This window comes from Lathyrus oleraceus, chromosome 3 (assembly GCF_024323335.1).
Source record: "Lathyrus oleraceus cultivar Zhongwan6 chromosome 3, CAAS_Psat_ZW6_1.0, whole genome shotgun sequence".
In the NCBI taxonomy this organism is placed as follows: domain Eukaryota; kingdom Viridiplantae; phylum Streptophyta; class Magnoliopsida; order Fabales; family Fabaceae; genus Lathyrus; species Lathyrus oleraceus.
The window spans coordinates 169,376,651-169,395,875 of record NC_066581.1 but is presented as its reverse complement, the minus strand read 5'-3'; the positions used below and the strand labels follow the sequence as shown (position 1 = coordinate 169,395,875).

General features: G+C 34.5%; 1 protein-coding gene across 1 annotated transcript; it reads right to left on the bottom strand.

Annotated features, from left to right (window-relative positions):
* Nucleotides 1-9,242: 9,242 nt before the first annotated feature.
* Nucleotides 9,243-11,299, bottom strand: LOC127126047 (conglutin alpha 2). Its single transcript, XM_051054902.1, has 3 exons — nucleotides 10,952-11,299; nucleotides 10,632-10,882; nucleotides 9,243-10,544 (listed from the first exon to the last, which is right to left on the bottom strand). Exons 1-3 carry the CDS (start codon nucleotides 11,253-11,255, stop codon nucleotides 9,399-9,401), a joined length of 1,701 nt encoding a protein of 566 aa, XP_050910859.1. The 5' UTR covers nucleotides 11,256-11,299; the 3' UTR covers nucleotides 9,243-9,398.
* Nucleotides 11,300-19,225: the final 7,926 nt, after the last annotated feature.

Genomic DNA, 19,225 nt, shown 5'->3' with positions numbered 1-19,225 from the left:
CCTTGAAGAATCTTAGATATGATTGAAGTATCATTCCCTTGTTGGAATATCTCGATTATATCATATAAGATACTGCTTCATTGATTTGGAGAATCTCATAAGCTTTTATTTGAGATACTGCTCTAGTATCCTCGAAGAATCTTAGATACGATTGAAGTATCATTCCCTTGTTGGAATATCTCGATTATATCATATAAGATACTGCTTCGTTGATCGTCAGGGAATCTCATGTGTTCTGTTCAAGACACTACCCCGCTATTTTTCAAAAAAATCTTAGGTACAATTGGGATTTCAGTCCATCCTTGGAAAGTCTTGATTATATCATGAAAGATATTGTTCTTACAATTCTCATAAAGTCCAGTTTGTTTCATTTCTTTTATTGATTATCTCACTGCATTTTACCTTTGCATTACATCCCTACATGTCTAAGGACAAAATTCAAGGTCTTTTCGTATTTAATTATTTTCCACCACGAATGTACGAAGACCAGTGTCATTCATATCTTCTGGTTCAAGGTAATTAAATATGGGCAGTTGTCATACCCCAATTTTGTTGTGACATTTTAAAATCATCATGCATTTGACTTTATTTTTGCTTTGCATCACCTGTATAACATGAAATTCCTTTCATCACATATAATGCCTAAAATGTCAACTAGAATAAATTTTCGGATCTACAGACAGACCGATTGAATCGTTTCTTAAATGCACGTAAAATTAGCGGGCAAAAAAACTTAAAGACGGGCCAGTAGACGTAAGTTTTATTAATCTATGTTTCGCTTTGTTTAACCTGCCGTGCTCGTTTTATTTTTCGACTACTTTTTCAATCACATTTTGTACAACCTGAGCCTCTTCAACCGAACATTTTCTACTTTAAAATTTGATCAAAGATTGTATGTTTCCGAGAAGTTTATTTCACGTTGATAATTTTAGTGCATTCATTTTAATTTTTTCGCGCACTTTTGAGCTCGATTTTTATTCATATTCGATCATTTTATTTTTATTCTTTCGTCAAAATATTCAAAAAAAAAAAAAAAATTCCATGTCTTTATCTTAATTTTATTGTGTATATTTTAAGAGGTGTGATTTTTAGTTGATTTAATTAATTTAAATTGTTTTTATCAATTAAAGCTTCTAAAAATGACATTCTAGACATTTTTAAGTTGGTTAGCAATGTGTGTTTCTTTGATCTGATCCAGACCATTATTTCAAAATTTGTCAAGAGCTCATATTTACTATCCTTGTCAATTTCTATCATTCCATAAAAAATAACAAAAAGAAAAATTTAACCAAAAATAAATAATGAAATTTGGAAACTCTCAGCATTGATAAGTCACGCTGCCGGCACACTCTAGGATTCCCCTTCTCTCACAATACTCCCATCGATGAGGAGCTTCCACATGGCATTGATGACATATTTTAAATTTTTTGAAAATCTGAAATAAAGAAAAATGAATTCTCTCATAAGGAGACGACTCCCTCACATTTTGAAGGGATTGACCATTATTCTTCAGCAAAAAGAACGTCCTCTCGCTTACTTTACAGAGAAAAACCACAAATAATCTTCTCCCATCTTAGATTCATGAAACAACTAACGACAACAACCCAAATCATAATGTGAAACCAATTTCACCACCACCACTGAAAACAAACAGTCCCACCAGACCACCCTTAAACTATCCACCAAACTCTACCACCAACCTTCACAATCGGCATCGCCCTTACCACCACCAACCTACACAACCTTAACACAACCATTTCACCCTCCTGCAACTAGATTCTCCCATATACCGTCCATAACTATCCACAAAACCTCATCTCCTTCATACCCTCCTTTCACACAAACCACCATCGAACATACTCCCTCTGATTTGCATCAACTTCACCGAAACTCTAAATACCCGTCAAACTCCTCATCCACCCATGATCTTCCCTCCATGACCATGTAATAGCATGCTCACAACCACCAAAAACACAAGTAACAACCGCGAAACAACATCACAACCACCGAATCTACAAATCATCGTTGACTTATCGCACAAATAACCCTTTCCACATCCATGAACCAAACCGTGCAAGACAACTCCATACTTAAACACCACCCAAGCAACTGATTTTGTCGCACTGATTTACAGCAGACATTAAAATTATCATCATCAACACGATCTCCACCTCCGTATCCTATGTTAATCACGGACAAAACTTCAATAACACTAGGCAATAACATAACACTCTGCAACTGCACGCCAACCACTTTTCCGATGATGTATCATACGTTGCAGCACTTCTACGTAAAATTTTCAGATTCTCCGCGATAACCTTTTGAATTCATGACATATTTGTGTTATTTGTTTAGGGTTTTTTAAAGGATTTGATTTTTTGCCATTGAATTTATGTTTGTTTCATGAACGATGTGAATCTCCAGTGCACTTCGACTCTCATTTTTTTTTATTATTATCACTTGCAGTAAACATGAGGACGGGAGATGTGAGAATGATGAGAAGGAGTTTTGTTTTTTTATTACCATATGTTTATGTTAATTTAAAAGTGTGTTGTATTACCATATGTTTATTACCATATGTGAGAATGATGAGAAGGAATTTTGTTTTTCAAAGACTTGTATTTTTATTACCATATGTGAGAATGATGAGAAGGAATTTTGTCTTTCTAAGACTTGTATTTTTATTACCATATGTGAGAATGATGAGAAGGAATTTTGTCTTTCAAAGACTTGTATTTTTTTAAAAAGTTTGAAAAAGTTAAGATTAAAAGAGATCCACTTTCGGTCTTTATCTTTGGGAGAGGCGATGCCTCCTTGTTGTTTATGTTTTTATTTCATTTCTTATAAGTTATTGGTTTAACTAGGTTTGGTGGAACTTGACTATTTGGTCTGATTATTCTTTAGAAAATTAAGCCCATTACTATGTACACCCCTTTATGCTTGTGTTTTCTAACTTGATTGTGGACCTTTGGGATGGATCGAATTGCCTTTAACACCCCATTTTTGCTGCGTTCTTGCTCACTGTTTTAGGTCATTGAGGTTGATTTTTTCTAACTATTTGTTTGTATCTTAATAATGATATTAACTTTGATTAATGGTTAATTGATGAACCTATACTAGATAGCTCTAAAAAATATTCCTTCCATTATTTCTTTTATTATTATTATTTTTTATGTTTACTTATTTATTTAATTTTTTTAAATTATTTATTATTTTGATTATTATTAATTATCTAAGTAAATGTTTATTAAGATTGAATAAATAAATATAAAGTCATAATTTCCAAATTGCTTTCATCATTTATTTTGTTATTTGATTAATTGTTATTTATTTATTTCTTTATTGCAAAATTAAATATATGCTAATGTTGATTAAATAATAAAATAAATAATTATGACTCTATTCTAAAAAAATTGTCCAACATCAAGAATATTGATCTAAATCCAATTAAATCTTTTTTGTTCCGATTCAAATATTTTCTCCCGATTAAGTTTAGTGCAACCCTATTTTCTTAATCAAATACGAAAGAAATGGATCCTTGGAGTTTTGCATTCCTTGAATCCTTGAATGATTTCTCTCGAGGCACACGTCTTAGGTTAGCTTTTCATTCACTCTTTTCGTTTCTAAAATACTTAACTTAAAAACTTGGACAAAATAAGGATCATTTGAGTCTAGCATTCTGGTGGAACCTTTGAACAATCTTTTGAATGTTCATCGTCCATCAAACAATTTCTTAAATATATTGAATGAAAAAGATATTGTTGGAGTCTAGCATTCCAGCAATATCTCAATCAATTGGCTCCAGACCCACGTTTCATTCTTACCAAGCATTCGTCATTCCTCCGAAAAATCATACAACATATCAAACCTATAACCTCTCGCCCTGTGCGATTGAATTTTTTTCACAAGAGTACACTTATCTAATCCTTTCTAATGCATACAAACTTGCGCTTAAGCCTCTGTCGCAAGTAAGCAAGTCATGTTTTACCGTTAGAATGTGATCTAGGCAAGTGTTCAAATCAACCCTAACAAACTTTAACCAATCAAACTTCTTTTCTCGCCCCCGTGTGATTGAAAGCCTTTTCACAAATAGACATTATTTAGTCCTTTCTAACGTGTGTACAAAAAACGCTAAGCCTCTCATGCGGGAGCCTACAACTAAATTTTTAAACTGCTAGAACACAATCAAACAGGATCCCTTCTACCGCAAAATAAACAAACGTTAAGTCTCCCATCCGCGAGCAAACAAGTTAATGTTTAACCATTAGAATGCGACCTAAATATTCGTCCATTAAAATCAACCAACCAACACTCTTGGCTACCCTGAACTACGAAGGCTCTGACTTCCTTATTGCACTATAAGGATACGTAGGCACGAGATTGCGAGATCTTGGCGAGCATACTAATAAAAAAACCTCATTTTCCCCTTTTGAGGTTTCCTTTCATTTCTATTTTCAATATTTTATTCACTCGAAGAAATCCAATAACATTTAGCTAACATTCAAATCACAAGTTTTAACTAAAAGGTTCTCGTTGAGTACAACAGACGTGAGGGGTGCTAATACCCCTTATGTAATCGACTCCCGAACCCGAATATGGTTGCGACGACCATTATTCTATTTTTAAGAGGTTTTATCGATATTTTCCTATTCCTTCATTGAAATAAATAAAGTTCAGTGGAGACTCTGTTCGAATCATTTTTTTTTGTGACCATCGCGAGGGATCATATTTTTTGAGATACAACACTGCCGAAATGACATTCATGGCGAACATGAATAATTGTTATTATAAGTGATACCTTTCGGATTTAAAAAAGTGGCTGCTACATACCAAAGACAAATGGGCATGGTATTCGTTTTACCAATAGGGCGACACATGTAGGTATGTGTGGAGGATATGGTAGTTCAAGACACCACAGAACCACCAAGCACAGAGGTTGAGGAAGTTATGACATTGAGTAATACCAGGGTTGAATGATACATATCGTTCGATATTTGACCCGTAATGAGTTATCATAAGAAGAAGCAGAGGCAACAAGTAAGATTATCCTGTCTACAATGTCTTATTTATTTCAATCTTTGTTGTAGTTAATGTGTGCATTAAACTAGTCATAGTCATTAATCATGATTTGATTAACATTTTGGACTTTGCTTGGATTTCGAATTTTGTTACAATGTTTACAATTAGATCAACTGAAAAATGACAGGGTTAATATGTACCACATTGTTAGATTAATGGTAACCGAATTAGGATTTACTGAAGTTTTATTTTAAAAGGAATGAATGGTTCTTTTAGTCTTAACAATAAATATATTGTGTAGTTATATATCATATCAGTTCTATTTTTTATCAACTGGATGTAATGATCAAGATTGTTTTCTAGCAGTATCATTGATAAGTCATGCATACAGTCTGTAATAATTCATGTACACACTACAAATAGTCAAACATCAGCAACTAAACCATATCATGTTGCATAATATTGTTGCATCAACAACATTGAGTTGCTTATACTGATCAATACAATAACAACTTGTACTTATAACAACTTTGAAGTTAAAATCCTCTCAGAACAATTACTTGCATTCAAATCTTTTAAATCAAATAACATAGATTAACCCCTTATTACATCAACAAACATATAATCTTCCATAAGACTCATGCTAAAATATAACATATTCCCGACTTCAAGCTTCTTCTCCTTGGAAAATTTGTACCATCCATGTGGAATATTCTTCTCATATGAATCTCGTCGAGCTATATGAATAACACAATTATAACCTTTCCAATCTTCTATGTCGATTATCTTTATCGCATCTTGCTTTTCACCAAAGCATTACTTTGATATGTTCATTGGGATATGCTGCAAAAATGAAGAAAACACATTTACATAAAATCGTTAAATACGATAAAATTACAGTCAAGCAATTTGAGTGCCAAGACAATAACCAACATATATTTCCCAGACTTATTTGCTTCTATCACGGTATATCCCACTTGCAATCATTGCTAACATCGTGTGTTTTTTCGTCCTTATTAATCCAACCCTCTTTTATTAGAGCTTTCTTTTTTTTATCTTGGTCTTCTTCAAAATATTTTTTTAAACTTGAATACATGTGCCCTCATGTCTTCATTATTGTAGTTGTAATAACATTAATAATTTGATTTACTATAATTACAAATAAAATTAAATTTCAACTATGTTTAATTATTAGATATTCGTAATAGAGGAATTTTCAGAAAAATCAATCTTAGTTCCAATCATAAAAGATTGATGATGTGAAAGTCATACATACCTGTCAGAAGCATACATTTCAGAGATGTTATCAAACATATATTCCTTTCTATAATTCAAATGATAGAAAAACGATGATATGAATACTCTAATCCTTACATTATATATCAAAGTGTAAATGGACTTAGACATGGATTTCAGCCTGCACGCCTAATTAATGAGTTTGAGCAATACAATACCCCTTAAAATGGTTCTATAACAAACATCATATGCAATATTTATTGATATATTTATAGGTGATATCATATGTATTGTCTGTTTGCAAAACTAACTCATTTTAATTTTTTGTCTGTTCAACTTCAAATCATCAAAATTATAAATGTAACATGTAAAATACACATTTACATGAAATAAAACACATAATGCAGCTTCTACATTAAAATTACCAAGTTTCCTATCAAAATACATAAATACCAATATCATTAAGGTACTAATTATAATTTGGTTCAGACATTCCAAAATTACATCAAAGTTTATATACATAAACTCAAAAACAGACCATCCACGACATGTTAGAACTCCATGTCATAATCACCATAGACTCCAAATCCGATATTACAGTTGCCCATCAACTCCTCTGCAATTTTACATACACAGAGGGAGAAAAACACAACATACTCCAGACCAAGGTATCGCCATCACATGGGTTTTTGCTCTTTGCAAATTCATACTATCCTAAAGACATGTACTTTTCATAGGCACTTGGTTCGTTCTTCCTTTTTGTAGTGTGAACCTGACATTTGAATATTTTGGTTTCTTCTATATCAACGACTTTGATCTCAGATAGATTTGTTCTAAGACACGTTTTTGCTATTGTTCTTGAAAAATGCTGCATAAATATCAATTGCACAACACTCCAAGTTATAAACCCTTTCGAAATATAACACAATAGATCAAATTCAAATATGTTCTTACCATAACATTAGTTGCGTAGGTTTTTGCATTTTCTATGTGGCTCTTTCAAGAATATTGTTTAGCCCCCATGACCAATTATTCAGTAAATTAATTTGAGACCCGTGTATTCTCTACAAATTTTTGTTTATCTTTCTTATCCACAGATTTTCCAATAGATTTCTTCTTGCCAACATGTTTTTTATTTGCAACACACTTTTCAACATGCGTTTCCTTCTTCTTCATAAATTTGTTAACATCTGCACATTCAAACATTAACAATTATCTATTTATCAATTTCGTATGTCATTTGTCAATTGCAACAACAATGATTAACATTTTTATTCATTTGACATTTACTACTAATTAAGTATTTCAGACATGCGATTTGCAATGAAATCTACTTTTTTTCAATGTGATTGTTTTTCATTCGTACAGAAGGATACTAAATATAAACGAAAAAATAGAACATTGTAAATCCAAAACAAACTTAAAGTCATATAAAAAAACCATAGTACACTAATTTCCCAAAAACTACTAACCTAAAGTTTCAGAACTACCCAAAAACATTAACAAATTTATCTTTCTTATCCACAAATTTTCCAACAGATTTCTTATTGCCAACATAGTTTTCCTTTGCAACACACTTTTCAGCATGCATTTCGTTCTCCTTCATAAATCTATTAGCATCTGCAGTATCAACAACTTCTTCCTTAATATACTAAATAACAATTTTTCCATTGTTTGTGGGTTCATTTACAACAGCAGCAACATTGGTAATTTGAGCGATATTCGCAGTTTTCATAGCAGAGATGTTACCAGTACGACATTTCTTCGCACACTTTTTTCTCTTAACTGAACATTCACCAATCTCAAACACCATATCCCAAATGATCTCCATTGCAGTTTCGTTACTGAAATTCAAAAATTATAAATGACATAAACATAATATTAATACCAAATTATAAATTCTAATATATATATATATATATATATATATATATATATATATATATATATATATATATATATATATATATATATATATATATATATATATAATCAATTGATTTACAATCAGCGTATATAATCAACATGAATAATCTCTACAATTTAATGAAAGTTTTCCATCAATTACCCGTATACATAATCACATTCTATCATCATCTATTCTCAACATCTAAAACATATACAGATTCTTATAAGTATCACTCTATTTAAGATGTAATTAATTGATTTATTGAGTAAAAAAAATTGAAATTCTAAAATTGAAAGTTTAACTACAAATTGGGATATAGGATTGCTTAAATTTTGTAAAAATATATTCATATTTTCGGTATTCGGTTGAGTAGAAAACGAACCCTAAATGAATATGAATTGGTTAGATGGGACAAATTCAATATCAATTGCGCAAAAAGTCATTATAGTAGAAGAACAACCATAAAATTTCATCTTTTTTGCACCCCATTCTTCACCCATTATCGTCCCAAATTGAATCGAAATTTCATTTTTGGAATCTGAAAAATTCAAATTATATTTAAACATTACCGTGTTATCACAAAATTGAAGGAGTAGAAAATTAATCCAACATGTTTGATAATACATAACAATAACAATTTTATATACATCTTAAATAATTAAAAAAAAAATAACATAACCAATATGACAACGCATACATGGATCATGTAGAGAGATGAAATACATAAACACTGTATTGCTATATTGATATTGAGAAATATCCAAACTAAATAACTAAATACACTAAAGCAACCCTTTATTTATTTTTTAAAATATTAAAAAATTTGTTATATTATTATTTCCCAAAATAAATATTAACCTATTTTTTCTGATTTATTTAATATAAAAAACTCTTTCCTATAATAATATAATAATATCCTTATTATTTCGTAATTTAAATTTAAATTTAAATTTAAAATACAAATAATTTAACAAAATTTAAAATACAAATAATTTAACAACTTCAGATAATGAGACGCAGGCACTGACGTCTATTTTCAATGGAGTGAAGGAATGTGAATTTTTTTAATACATTAATATTTGCCCAAAAATAGAGTTTCTGACATCAAAAACTCCAAAATTTATTCGTGTTATCTTCTGTTACACAAAGTTCTTCCTTTATTTTACATGTTACTTCAAAGTTCTTCCTTTATTTTACATAATATAGCAGTAACAACTTACAACATAAGATTACATTACACCATTTCAATGAAATCATCCTGGATTCGAGAATCAGGAGTAGCCAAAACGCCCTCATTCCGATTATTCTTAAGCTCATTCACTTCCTGTGGACTAAGACCAAAAACATGACCAAGAACTTCCGCAGGGGTAGCACTAATCGCAGAATCACGTCCTACCAGTGTATTCATCTCAGCTCTATCATTCGTCTTAAAAACTACATACTCCAACCCCTCATTCCCTGCTTGTTCAGCCACCGCAAAATTCTGTGGCACCACCAACAATTTCCCCCTTCTCACCTCTCCATTGAACACCGATTTTCCCTCGCTATTCACCACTTGAACCTTTCCTCTCCCTCTCGTTACGTACATCACGCTGTTCGCGTTCATGTTCCAGTGCGGCATAAATATACCATCCTTGTAGAGTTTAACCCATTGGGCACTGAGGTGAAGCAACTTGAGAACCGGAAGAGTCAAACTGTTGACTGATGTTATGCGACCGGCTCTTGGGTTAAATACGTCGGCCTGTGAAGAACCAGCGAGGTCCTCGTGAAGCTTTAATGTACAAACGGTTTCCTCCAGGAAATTACCTTTCTGTCCCTCGCGTTCTTTAGTTGTTGTTCGTGTTTGTTTCTCTTCCTTCACATCTTCTTCTTCTTCCTCTTGTCTTCTCTCACCATGTCTACTACTTTCTCTTTCACCGTGGTGACGACGATGCTCTTTTGTTTTTGTTTCTTTCTCTTTTACCACTTCAGCTTCTTCTCCTTCTCCTTCACTTTCACCTTCTTTTTGTTTTCTTGTCTCTTTTCGCCATTCACGATGTTCTCGTTTACCAGGCTCATCTTCAACAACTTCTTCTTCTTCTTCCTCTACTACTTTTTCTTCACGCTTTCGGCGTGTTTTCTCTTCTTCTGATCTTATTTCTGGTTCCAAAGGTGGTCTTATAAGGCTAAGACCTCCTTTCACGTGTATAATTTGGTGCTTCCCTTGTCCATCTTCCGGAGATTGAAGCTTCCTAATTATACTTTCTTTCACTTTCAAAACTTCACCTAAGAAACGCGAATCAAAGCCACTGAACATGTTGTTAGTGTCTTCATCACCATGCTTTCTTCCACTCTGTTTTACAGAGTGCTCTACTTCTGGATTCCCACCAAGATAAAATCTCTGCAGTCACCACCACACGAACAAATTTATCAACAAAATCGTACTTATATTATATTAATGTGTGACGTGAGTGAATAATTTACTTACTCTCGGGACTTGATCGAGTTGGTTTAGTTTGTTTGAAGTATCGAGGAGACTGACGATAACGAGCGGGGTATTACCGTAATTGTAAGTCCAGTAAGGAACTCCAGGGGGGATAGCGATAAGGTCACCCTGTTTCACGTAACGAACCTTTTGGTGACGGTCCTGTTGTAGTTGTGGCCTTCCTCTTCTTTCCCATTGTGGCTCTTCATATGTCTCAGCACAACCAGGAATCGCCATTCCCAGCACTCCCATTCCTGTGCATGAAGGATGCATATATTAGAAATACATCAAAAGAGAAATTAATGAAGTAACTAGAACTTGACCTTGTTCTACGAAATGGAGCTCAGGATATGCAACGTAAGATGGTAAATTCAGGCCATTAGGATTGATGGTGCGTTTGAGAACAGAAACACCAGCACAACGTAGGTCAGGGCGGGTAGAATCCCAGGTTTCGGTGAAACCAGCTTCGGAGTCATAACGGTTGTCGGGTTCCCGTGCATGGATGGTATCGAGCTGGCACTCGTAGAGCTCGCTTGGCTGACGTGGCAGTTGGCGCGCTGAGCATGCAGACGTGAAGAGGAGCAAGACGGATAGAAGAGAGAAACAGTAGGAATTTGGGTTTGCCATGTTAGGTGAAGTGAGTTTGTTACGAGGAGAATGGAGATTGCTTTGATACGTGGGGGTTTATAGAAATGGAGAGAAGGTTGAACGGTGGACACGATGAATGTGAGTTCATGAAACGTGGACATTCTTCGACATGCATGCTTATCGAACACTTCATTCTTACACCTCATCATGCTTTAGTTATTGACTCAGCGGTGCAAATTTTTCTGGTGCCGCTGCAACAGAATTCACTGCTTTGGATTGCAATAGGCAGTTAGTACTGCTATAAAGTAAACTTACACAATTAAAATACAATACTTAAAATGTAATTATAATCAAAAGTAATTATTTTCGTATCAATTAAAAAAATTCGTTAAATATAATTAATTTTTTTGATTTTATGTACAAACAAAACAAAGTAAAATTTATTATAATATTTTTAGTTATAATTGATGAATAAATTATCTATATTAAATATTTTTTAATTAAATTAAAGTTTTTATATTTTTGAACTAAAGATTAAAAATTAATTATTTTGTTTATGATAATAATCAATATTTAAGTTTTTTTTATAATAGTTACCGGAGGGAGTTTTAATTCTCATTTTTTTAGCACTCGAAGTCACTTCTTTATAATAATTTATTTAAAATTAAATTAAAAATTTAAATAAATTTTATTTTAAAATATTGATATATGATATTTTTTATAAGATATATGATTAATTTATATATTATATAATATTTTATTTTATCATGTCACCGAATTAATTTTATATATATATATATATATATATATATATATATATATATATATATATATATATATATATATGATAAAGGAAATAATAAAATAAATATTATATGATTTCTAGATTAATAAATAGTGATTAATTAATTATTAACATATATGTTGGAGGTATTAGCTTATTATGCGTAGTATTAGTATATTAAGTTTAAAATTTTTAAAAACAACTATAAAATAATTATTAATATTATTTTAATTAACTTTTTAAAAAATAATTTAACAAACTAATCTATTTTATAATAATCATAAAGTGGGGATTGGGAAGAAAGTAGAAACCAACAATATAACATTAAAAATGATTATCTTCTTAAATATTATAAGACATATTTAAACATAAATGAGTATGAATGAACATGCAATAAAAAACTTTAACTACTCCTATATTCGGTTTTTTTACCGAGATAACCCAATTTTTCGAAAAAATTCTCAAAATAACCCAGTTTTCAGCAAAATTCCCAATCTACTCCATTTTTAGGAGGTGTCTCCAATTGAATTGGCGACTCCTCTTAAAAATTGCAAGGAGGCGCCAATTGGATTGGCTAGGGCAGGTGCCCTAGCCAATCCAATTGGCGCCTATGTGTAATTTTTAAGAGGAGTCGCCAATTCAATTGTCGACACCCTTAAAAAAGGCTCAAATGGCAAAACCTCCAACATGAAAGTTGTAGATCTTTTCAAGACAATGAATTTGGACATAAATTTTGCATAATTTGGAATTTTTATGAGAAAGTTATGGGCAGTTGAAGTTGGACTTCTGATTTTTTCAACTGTTATCTGACCTATAATGTCTTGCATTATCGCATGTGTTTCTTTTAGAAATATGAAATTTTGTCCAACATAACATTTGAAGTAGATATCTCAAATTTTGCAATGCACTTCGTCCCACCTCAAAATAATTAAAAATGAGTGAGTTAGGTCCTTGCGAACTTGACCCAAAATTAGGGTTTCTGTCAAAACATGTGTATGTGAATTTTGCCAAAAGGGACCAACTTCAAGCCCTTCTGTTTGAATGATAAAAACCTCAAATGACAAAACCTTTAACATAAAAGTTATAGATCTTTTCAAGATAAAGAATTTGGACTAAAATTTTGCATCATTTGCATTTTTGTTTAGAAAGGTATGGGCACCTGAACTTGGACTCTTTGACATTTCAACTATTATCTGACGTATAATGTTTTGCATTATCCCATGTGTTTCTTTTAGAATTATGAAATTTTGTTCAACATAACATTTGAAGTAGACATCTCAAATTTTGCAATGCACTTGGTCCCACCTCAAAATAATTAAAAATGAGTGAGTTAGGTCCTTGCGAACTTGACCCAAAATTAGGGTTTCTGTCAAAACATGTGTATGTGAATTTTGCCAAAAGGGAACAACTTCAAGCCCTTCTGTTTGAATGATAAAACCCTCAAATTACAAAACCTTCAACATAAAAGTTGTACATCTTTTCAAGACAATGAATTTGGACTAAAATTTTGCATCATTTGCAAATTTTTTTAGAATTTTAGTACCTTTCTCAAAAAAATTGCAAATGATGCAAAATTTTAGTCCAAATTCATTGTCTTGAAAAGATGTACAACTTTTATGTTGAAGGTTTTGTCATTTGAGGGTTTTATCATTCAAACAGAAGGGCTTGAAGTTGGTCCCTTTTGGCAAAATTCACATACACATGTTTTGACAGAAACCCTAATTTTGGGTCAAGTTCGCAAGGACCTAACTCACTCATTTTTAATTATTTTGAGGTGGGACCAAGTGCATTGCAAAATTTGAGATGTCTAATTCAAATGTTATGTTGAACAAAATTTCATAATTCTAAAAGAAACACATGGGATAATGCAAAACATTATACGTCAGATAACAGTTGAAATGTCAAAGAGTCCAAGTTCAGGTGCCCATACCTTTCTCAAAAAAATGCTAATGATGCAAAATTTTAGTCCAAATTCTTTATCTTGAAAAGATATACAACTTTTATGTTGAAGTTTTTGTCATTTGAGCTTTTTATCATTCAAACAGAAGGGCTTGAAGTTGGTCCCTTTTGGAAAAATTCACATACACATGTTTTGACAGAAACCCTAATTTTGGGTCAAGTTCGCAAGGACCTAACTCATTCATTTTTAATTATTTTGAGGTGGGACCAAGTGCATTGGAAAATTTAAGATGTCTACTTCAGTTGTTATGTTGGACAAAATTTCATAACTCTAACAGAAACACATGCGATAATACAAAATATTATAGGTCAGATAACAGTTGAAAAAATCAGAAGTCCAACTTCAACTGCCCATAACTTTCTCATAAAAAATCCAAATGATGCAAAATTTATGTCCAAATTCATTGTCTTGAAAAGATCTACAACTTTCATGTTGAAGGTTTTTCCATTTGAGCCTTTTTTAAGGGTGTCGCCAATTGAATTGGCGACTCCTCTTAAAAATTACACATAGGCGCCAATTGGATTGGCTAGGGCACCTTCCCTAGCCAATCCAATTGGCGCCTCCTTGTAATTTTTAAGAGGAGTCGCCAATTAAATTGGAGACACCTCCTAAAAGTGGGGTAGATTGGGAATTTTGCTGAAAACTGGGTTATTTTGGGAATTTTTTCGAAAAACTGGGTTATCTCGGTAAAAAAACCCCCATATTCTGTCTATTAAGTGAATTGAAATATCCTTTTTAAATACCTAGATTTTTGAAGTCATTATTATTACAGCTGCTATCAATATAAGAAAACAATAATCATAATTGATTCTTCCATTCAATTAAATTTTGGTTTTTTCAAAAAAGAACGATGAAGGAGAAGAGTAATATAATTCTGCAAAGAAAGAACGATGAAGGAGAAGAGTAATATAATTCTATAGAGTTTCTCTCTGCTCATAAATTGTGGAAAACTTCTTATTCATTTTGCAATTGCAAAATACTGTGAATACAATGTTATGAATGCTCTATTCACTTCATTACGAAAATAAGGGTTACTCTCTCTATTTATAGATTTAGGTTAACTTGGACCTCAAGGCAAAACCCAAAACTATAAAAGCCCAAAATAGCTAACACTACTAAAATAGATCTAAGTCGAAATCCTGTATAAAACAACATGCTTCGACACTTCGACACTAACACAACTCAACAAACTAAGTGGTCTGACACTTCCTTGTTCTGTCGAGTAACCTACTTCGACATAAGGAATTACAACTCAACACACCACCTAATTCATTATGTCTAAGCTATTTACATTCATCATAGCTCTTAGTCTTCTGAACACTTCGACCTGCACTCCATTCGTCATGATGTCTGCAATCTGATTCTCAGTTCTGCAGTGTTCCACATTCATCTTCTCATTTTCTACCTGCTCTCGAAGATAATGTAACCTTATTTTGATGTGCTTTCTTCGACCATGTGCTATCGGATTTTTCGCCAGATTGATAGCTGACATGCTGTCGATCTTCATGGTAATTGCTCCATGACTCTTTGTTGTTATCTCTTCGACCAGATTCATCATCCATGTTACTCGACATGCACAAAAAGAAGCAGTTGTGTATTCTGCTTCGCACGATGATAATGCCATTACTGGCTTATTTCTCGAACTCCAAGCAACTGATGTACCACCTAGCATAAACACATAGCCCGCTGTGGATTTTCGATCCTCAACATCACTACACCAACTTGAATTGGTGTATCCCACTAATTTGCATTCTTTTCCTTCATCGGCTACATGAAACAAAATGTAATAGTCGAGAGTTCCTTTCAGATACCTTAATATCCTTTTCGCCGCTGCTAGATGTGATATCTTTGGCTTCTGCATGAACCTACTCACCATACCTACACTGTATGCTAAGTCAGACCTTGTGCGATAAAGGTATCAAAGTGACCCAATAAGTCTTCTGTATTGGGTTGGGTCAACATCATCTTCATCTGAATCTTTCGATAGTTGTAATCTGGGCTCAGCTGGAGTCGAAGTCGGGTTGCAATCTTGCATCTCAAATCTCTTGAGTATTTCGCCTGCATACCTTTTTTGATGCATCATCAAACCTCTACCACTCTTGTAGAATTACATGCCAAGGAAATATGAAATGTCACCCATATATGACATTTCAAATTCCTTGTTGAGATCACATTTGAAGTCTTCGATCTCCTTCTTGCAGCTACCTGTTATCAACAGGTCATCAGAGGCATAGTATAAGAAATTCACTCTTGCTTCTTCTTACATATACTCCATGTTCAGATTTGCACTTCACAAATTCCTTCTCCCTTAGAAATCCATCTATCTTCTTGTTCCAAACTCTTGGAGCTTGTTTAAGTCCGTGCAGGGCTTTATGCAGCCTTTACACTTTTCTTTCTCGCCATGTTTCACAAACCCAATTGGTTGTGCAATATAAACTTCTTCTTCTTAGGGGCCATTAAGGAATGCACATTTCACATCCATATGGCACGTCTGCCATTTGTTCATTTTTGCTAGACCAACAACCAACCTGATTGTTTCGATCCTAGTAACAGGTGCAAAAACTTCATCAAAGTCGATTCCTTCTTTTTGAAGAAATCCTTTTGCCACAAGTCTCGCCTTGTGTCGAGTCACTTCTCCTCTGGGATTCAACTTCACCTTGTATACCCACTTCACATCGATTGCCTTCTTGTCTTAGGGCAATTCGACAAGTGACCAGGTGTTGTTGACTTCGATTGACTTCAACTCTTCGTCCATTGCTTTCATCCACTTCGAATCTTTTAATGCCCCAGCTGCATTGACAGGTTCAACATATGCGTAGAAAGCATAATGTATCAACTTACCTTCTTCATTGACCATATCATCTTATGTAATCACACAGTCTTGCAACCTTGTAGGGCATGTGTCTTATTCTTTGAGGTATGCTTGTGCTTGCTTCACCTCCGACTTCTTCATGTCGAACTTCTCTTTTGACTTCACTAGCTGATTCATCACAAAAGATTCTCACTGAATCTTTCTTAAAATTCTCAGTCCAATCCCACTCCTTAAGCTCATCTATGATCACGTCCCTGTTGATCACCACTTTCTTATTCACTGGGTCAAACAACTTATATCCTCCAGTCGAATGATATCCTATCAGGATCATCTGACTCGACTTTGTCGCATCGCGCGAAAAACCGGCGGGAAAAGAAAGAAACAACAGAGCCGCCACCGTGCGTTATTTATCCCAAAAGAGGGAAAGGAAACGCTCGAAGTAAACCTAGGAAAGAACATGGTCTCGCGACCAAAGAGGAATGGGTTCGGGAGTCGGTTATGCGAAGGGAAGGTGTTAGGCACCCTACGCATCCGTAGTACTCTACGGGATCCACGCACACTAGAAAGGAAAATGGTTGCTAAACACTGCTCAAATACACACATACACTGGCTGAAAGAAAGCGAGAGACTGACTGAAACTGACTCGGCAGGATATCGCATCCTGGGCCTACTTAGTCTATCAGACATAGACATCAGAGTCGAAGTAGTTCGGACTAGGAAGACGACACATGCTCGCTAGGATATCGCATCCTATGCATACGTATCTTCTCGGACGAGAGAAGAATCAGAGCATTCGTAGCTCGGCTGACACGCACACAAACAAACAAAGCACAGGCAAACGTGGAGCCTGAATGCCAATCGTTGGACTTACATCAGCATCCGAACCTAAACAACGCAACAGATAGATAGGGAGTCTGGGACTCAGCCTACAACTGTCAAACACAAACAAACAGACAGACAGCAAATGCTAAGGAGTCAGGGACTCGAGCCTAGCAAAGGTCAGACGACACACACAAAAAGAAAAAAGGGCGCCCGGAGAGATCAGCTCAATCTCCTACCTACATACTTCATCTGGTGTGAAGATCAGGGCGATGTAGTTCCCCTACGCAGGGACAAGGATCTAGCCTAACCAGATAACAGAGGGAGACACAACTCTAGGGAGACTACGACTCGAGCCTAGATGTTGTCATGCAAAAGTCAACCCTAAGTTAAGGTTTCTAGCTAAATGGCACGCGGGCCAACCTATCCTAGACAAGGCTTGCACAGGAAGCAAGGGTCTCGATTGCAACTAGGGCAAGAGAAAGGGGATATCTCAATCACAACAGGGGTGAGAGAAAAGAAATCAGTGTTAGTGGTTAGTCAAACTCGGCAAGACATCGCGTCTCGTGCCTACGTATCTCACCTGAACGTGAGAATCAGAGTTGCCGTAGTTCGGCCAAACAACCCTAAGCATGGCTCACACAGGAAGTAAGCCACACAGACTTGACTTGCACAGGAAGCAAGTCAAGCACCACCTACCTTGCACAAGGGCAAGTCAAGCTAAAGCCTAAAGAGGCAAACAAAACAATCACAAACACATACAGCATAAGATAAACACACCAACAAGGGGGCTCAAACATCAAAGGTTAGGCACTAGGGCCAACTGGAATGGGGTAAGTGTTGCTCTTAACCTTGCCATTGAGAGGCTAAGGTGAAGCAGATGAAAGGAGATGAGGGGTGTGCCTCATTGCTTCTATCCCTGGCCTGGGAGAGCATTTGACAAGAATGTGTGGGTTCAGAAAGTGGGAACCCTTCTACACATTTAAAACTGACTCAACTGTGCAATTGCACAAGATCTTGGGTTTTTATCTGAAGTGCATCAACACAGTAGTGTGAGCAAGACAGAAGACACACTGAATAGTGGGGGATAGACTGCATATCCCTACCTTCCACCAATTGCCTCTTCACTTAGGAGGTCTTTGACTCTGTACAGGGACAAAGTAAACATACACAGGCATTGCCTCTTAAGGAGGACTTCAGACAGTTTGCCCGGTCAAATAACAGACCGGGTCTCCAGACTACATGAAGAAGAAGTAATTATACCTCAAAGCAAATGCTAAATAGCAAAGCAAGCAAGTTCAAAGAACTTAGGCAACTAAAGTACCTGCAAAAGTCAAACTTATTAGCAAACAGTTCAACAGTCAAAACCAAAGGCAAATGGATAAACAAAAGTTAACCACAGAGGGACCAATTGTGCAAGGCACAAAGACTCAAGCATATGAGTCACCTACAAAACAAGGGTCAGCATGTGATAAACAATCAAACTCAATCATATTAGAGTGATCCTCAAGGCATTGGTGCTCAACCTGAAACAGATGAACTCAACATAAGCTCAGAAGACCACTAGGACTAGCCTAGGGTCAAAGATGAAAGAAAAAGGTAAGGCAGCAAGGAAAAGTCAACCCAATTCAAAT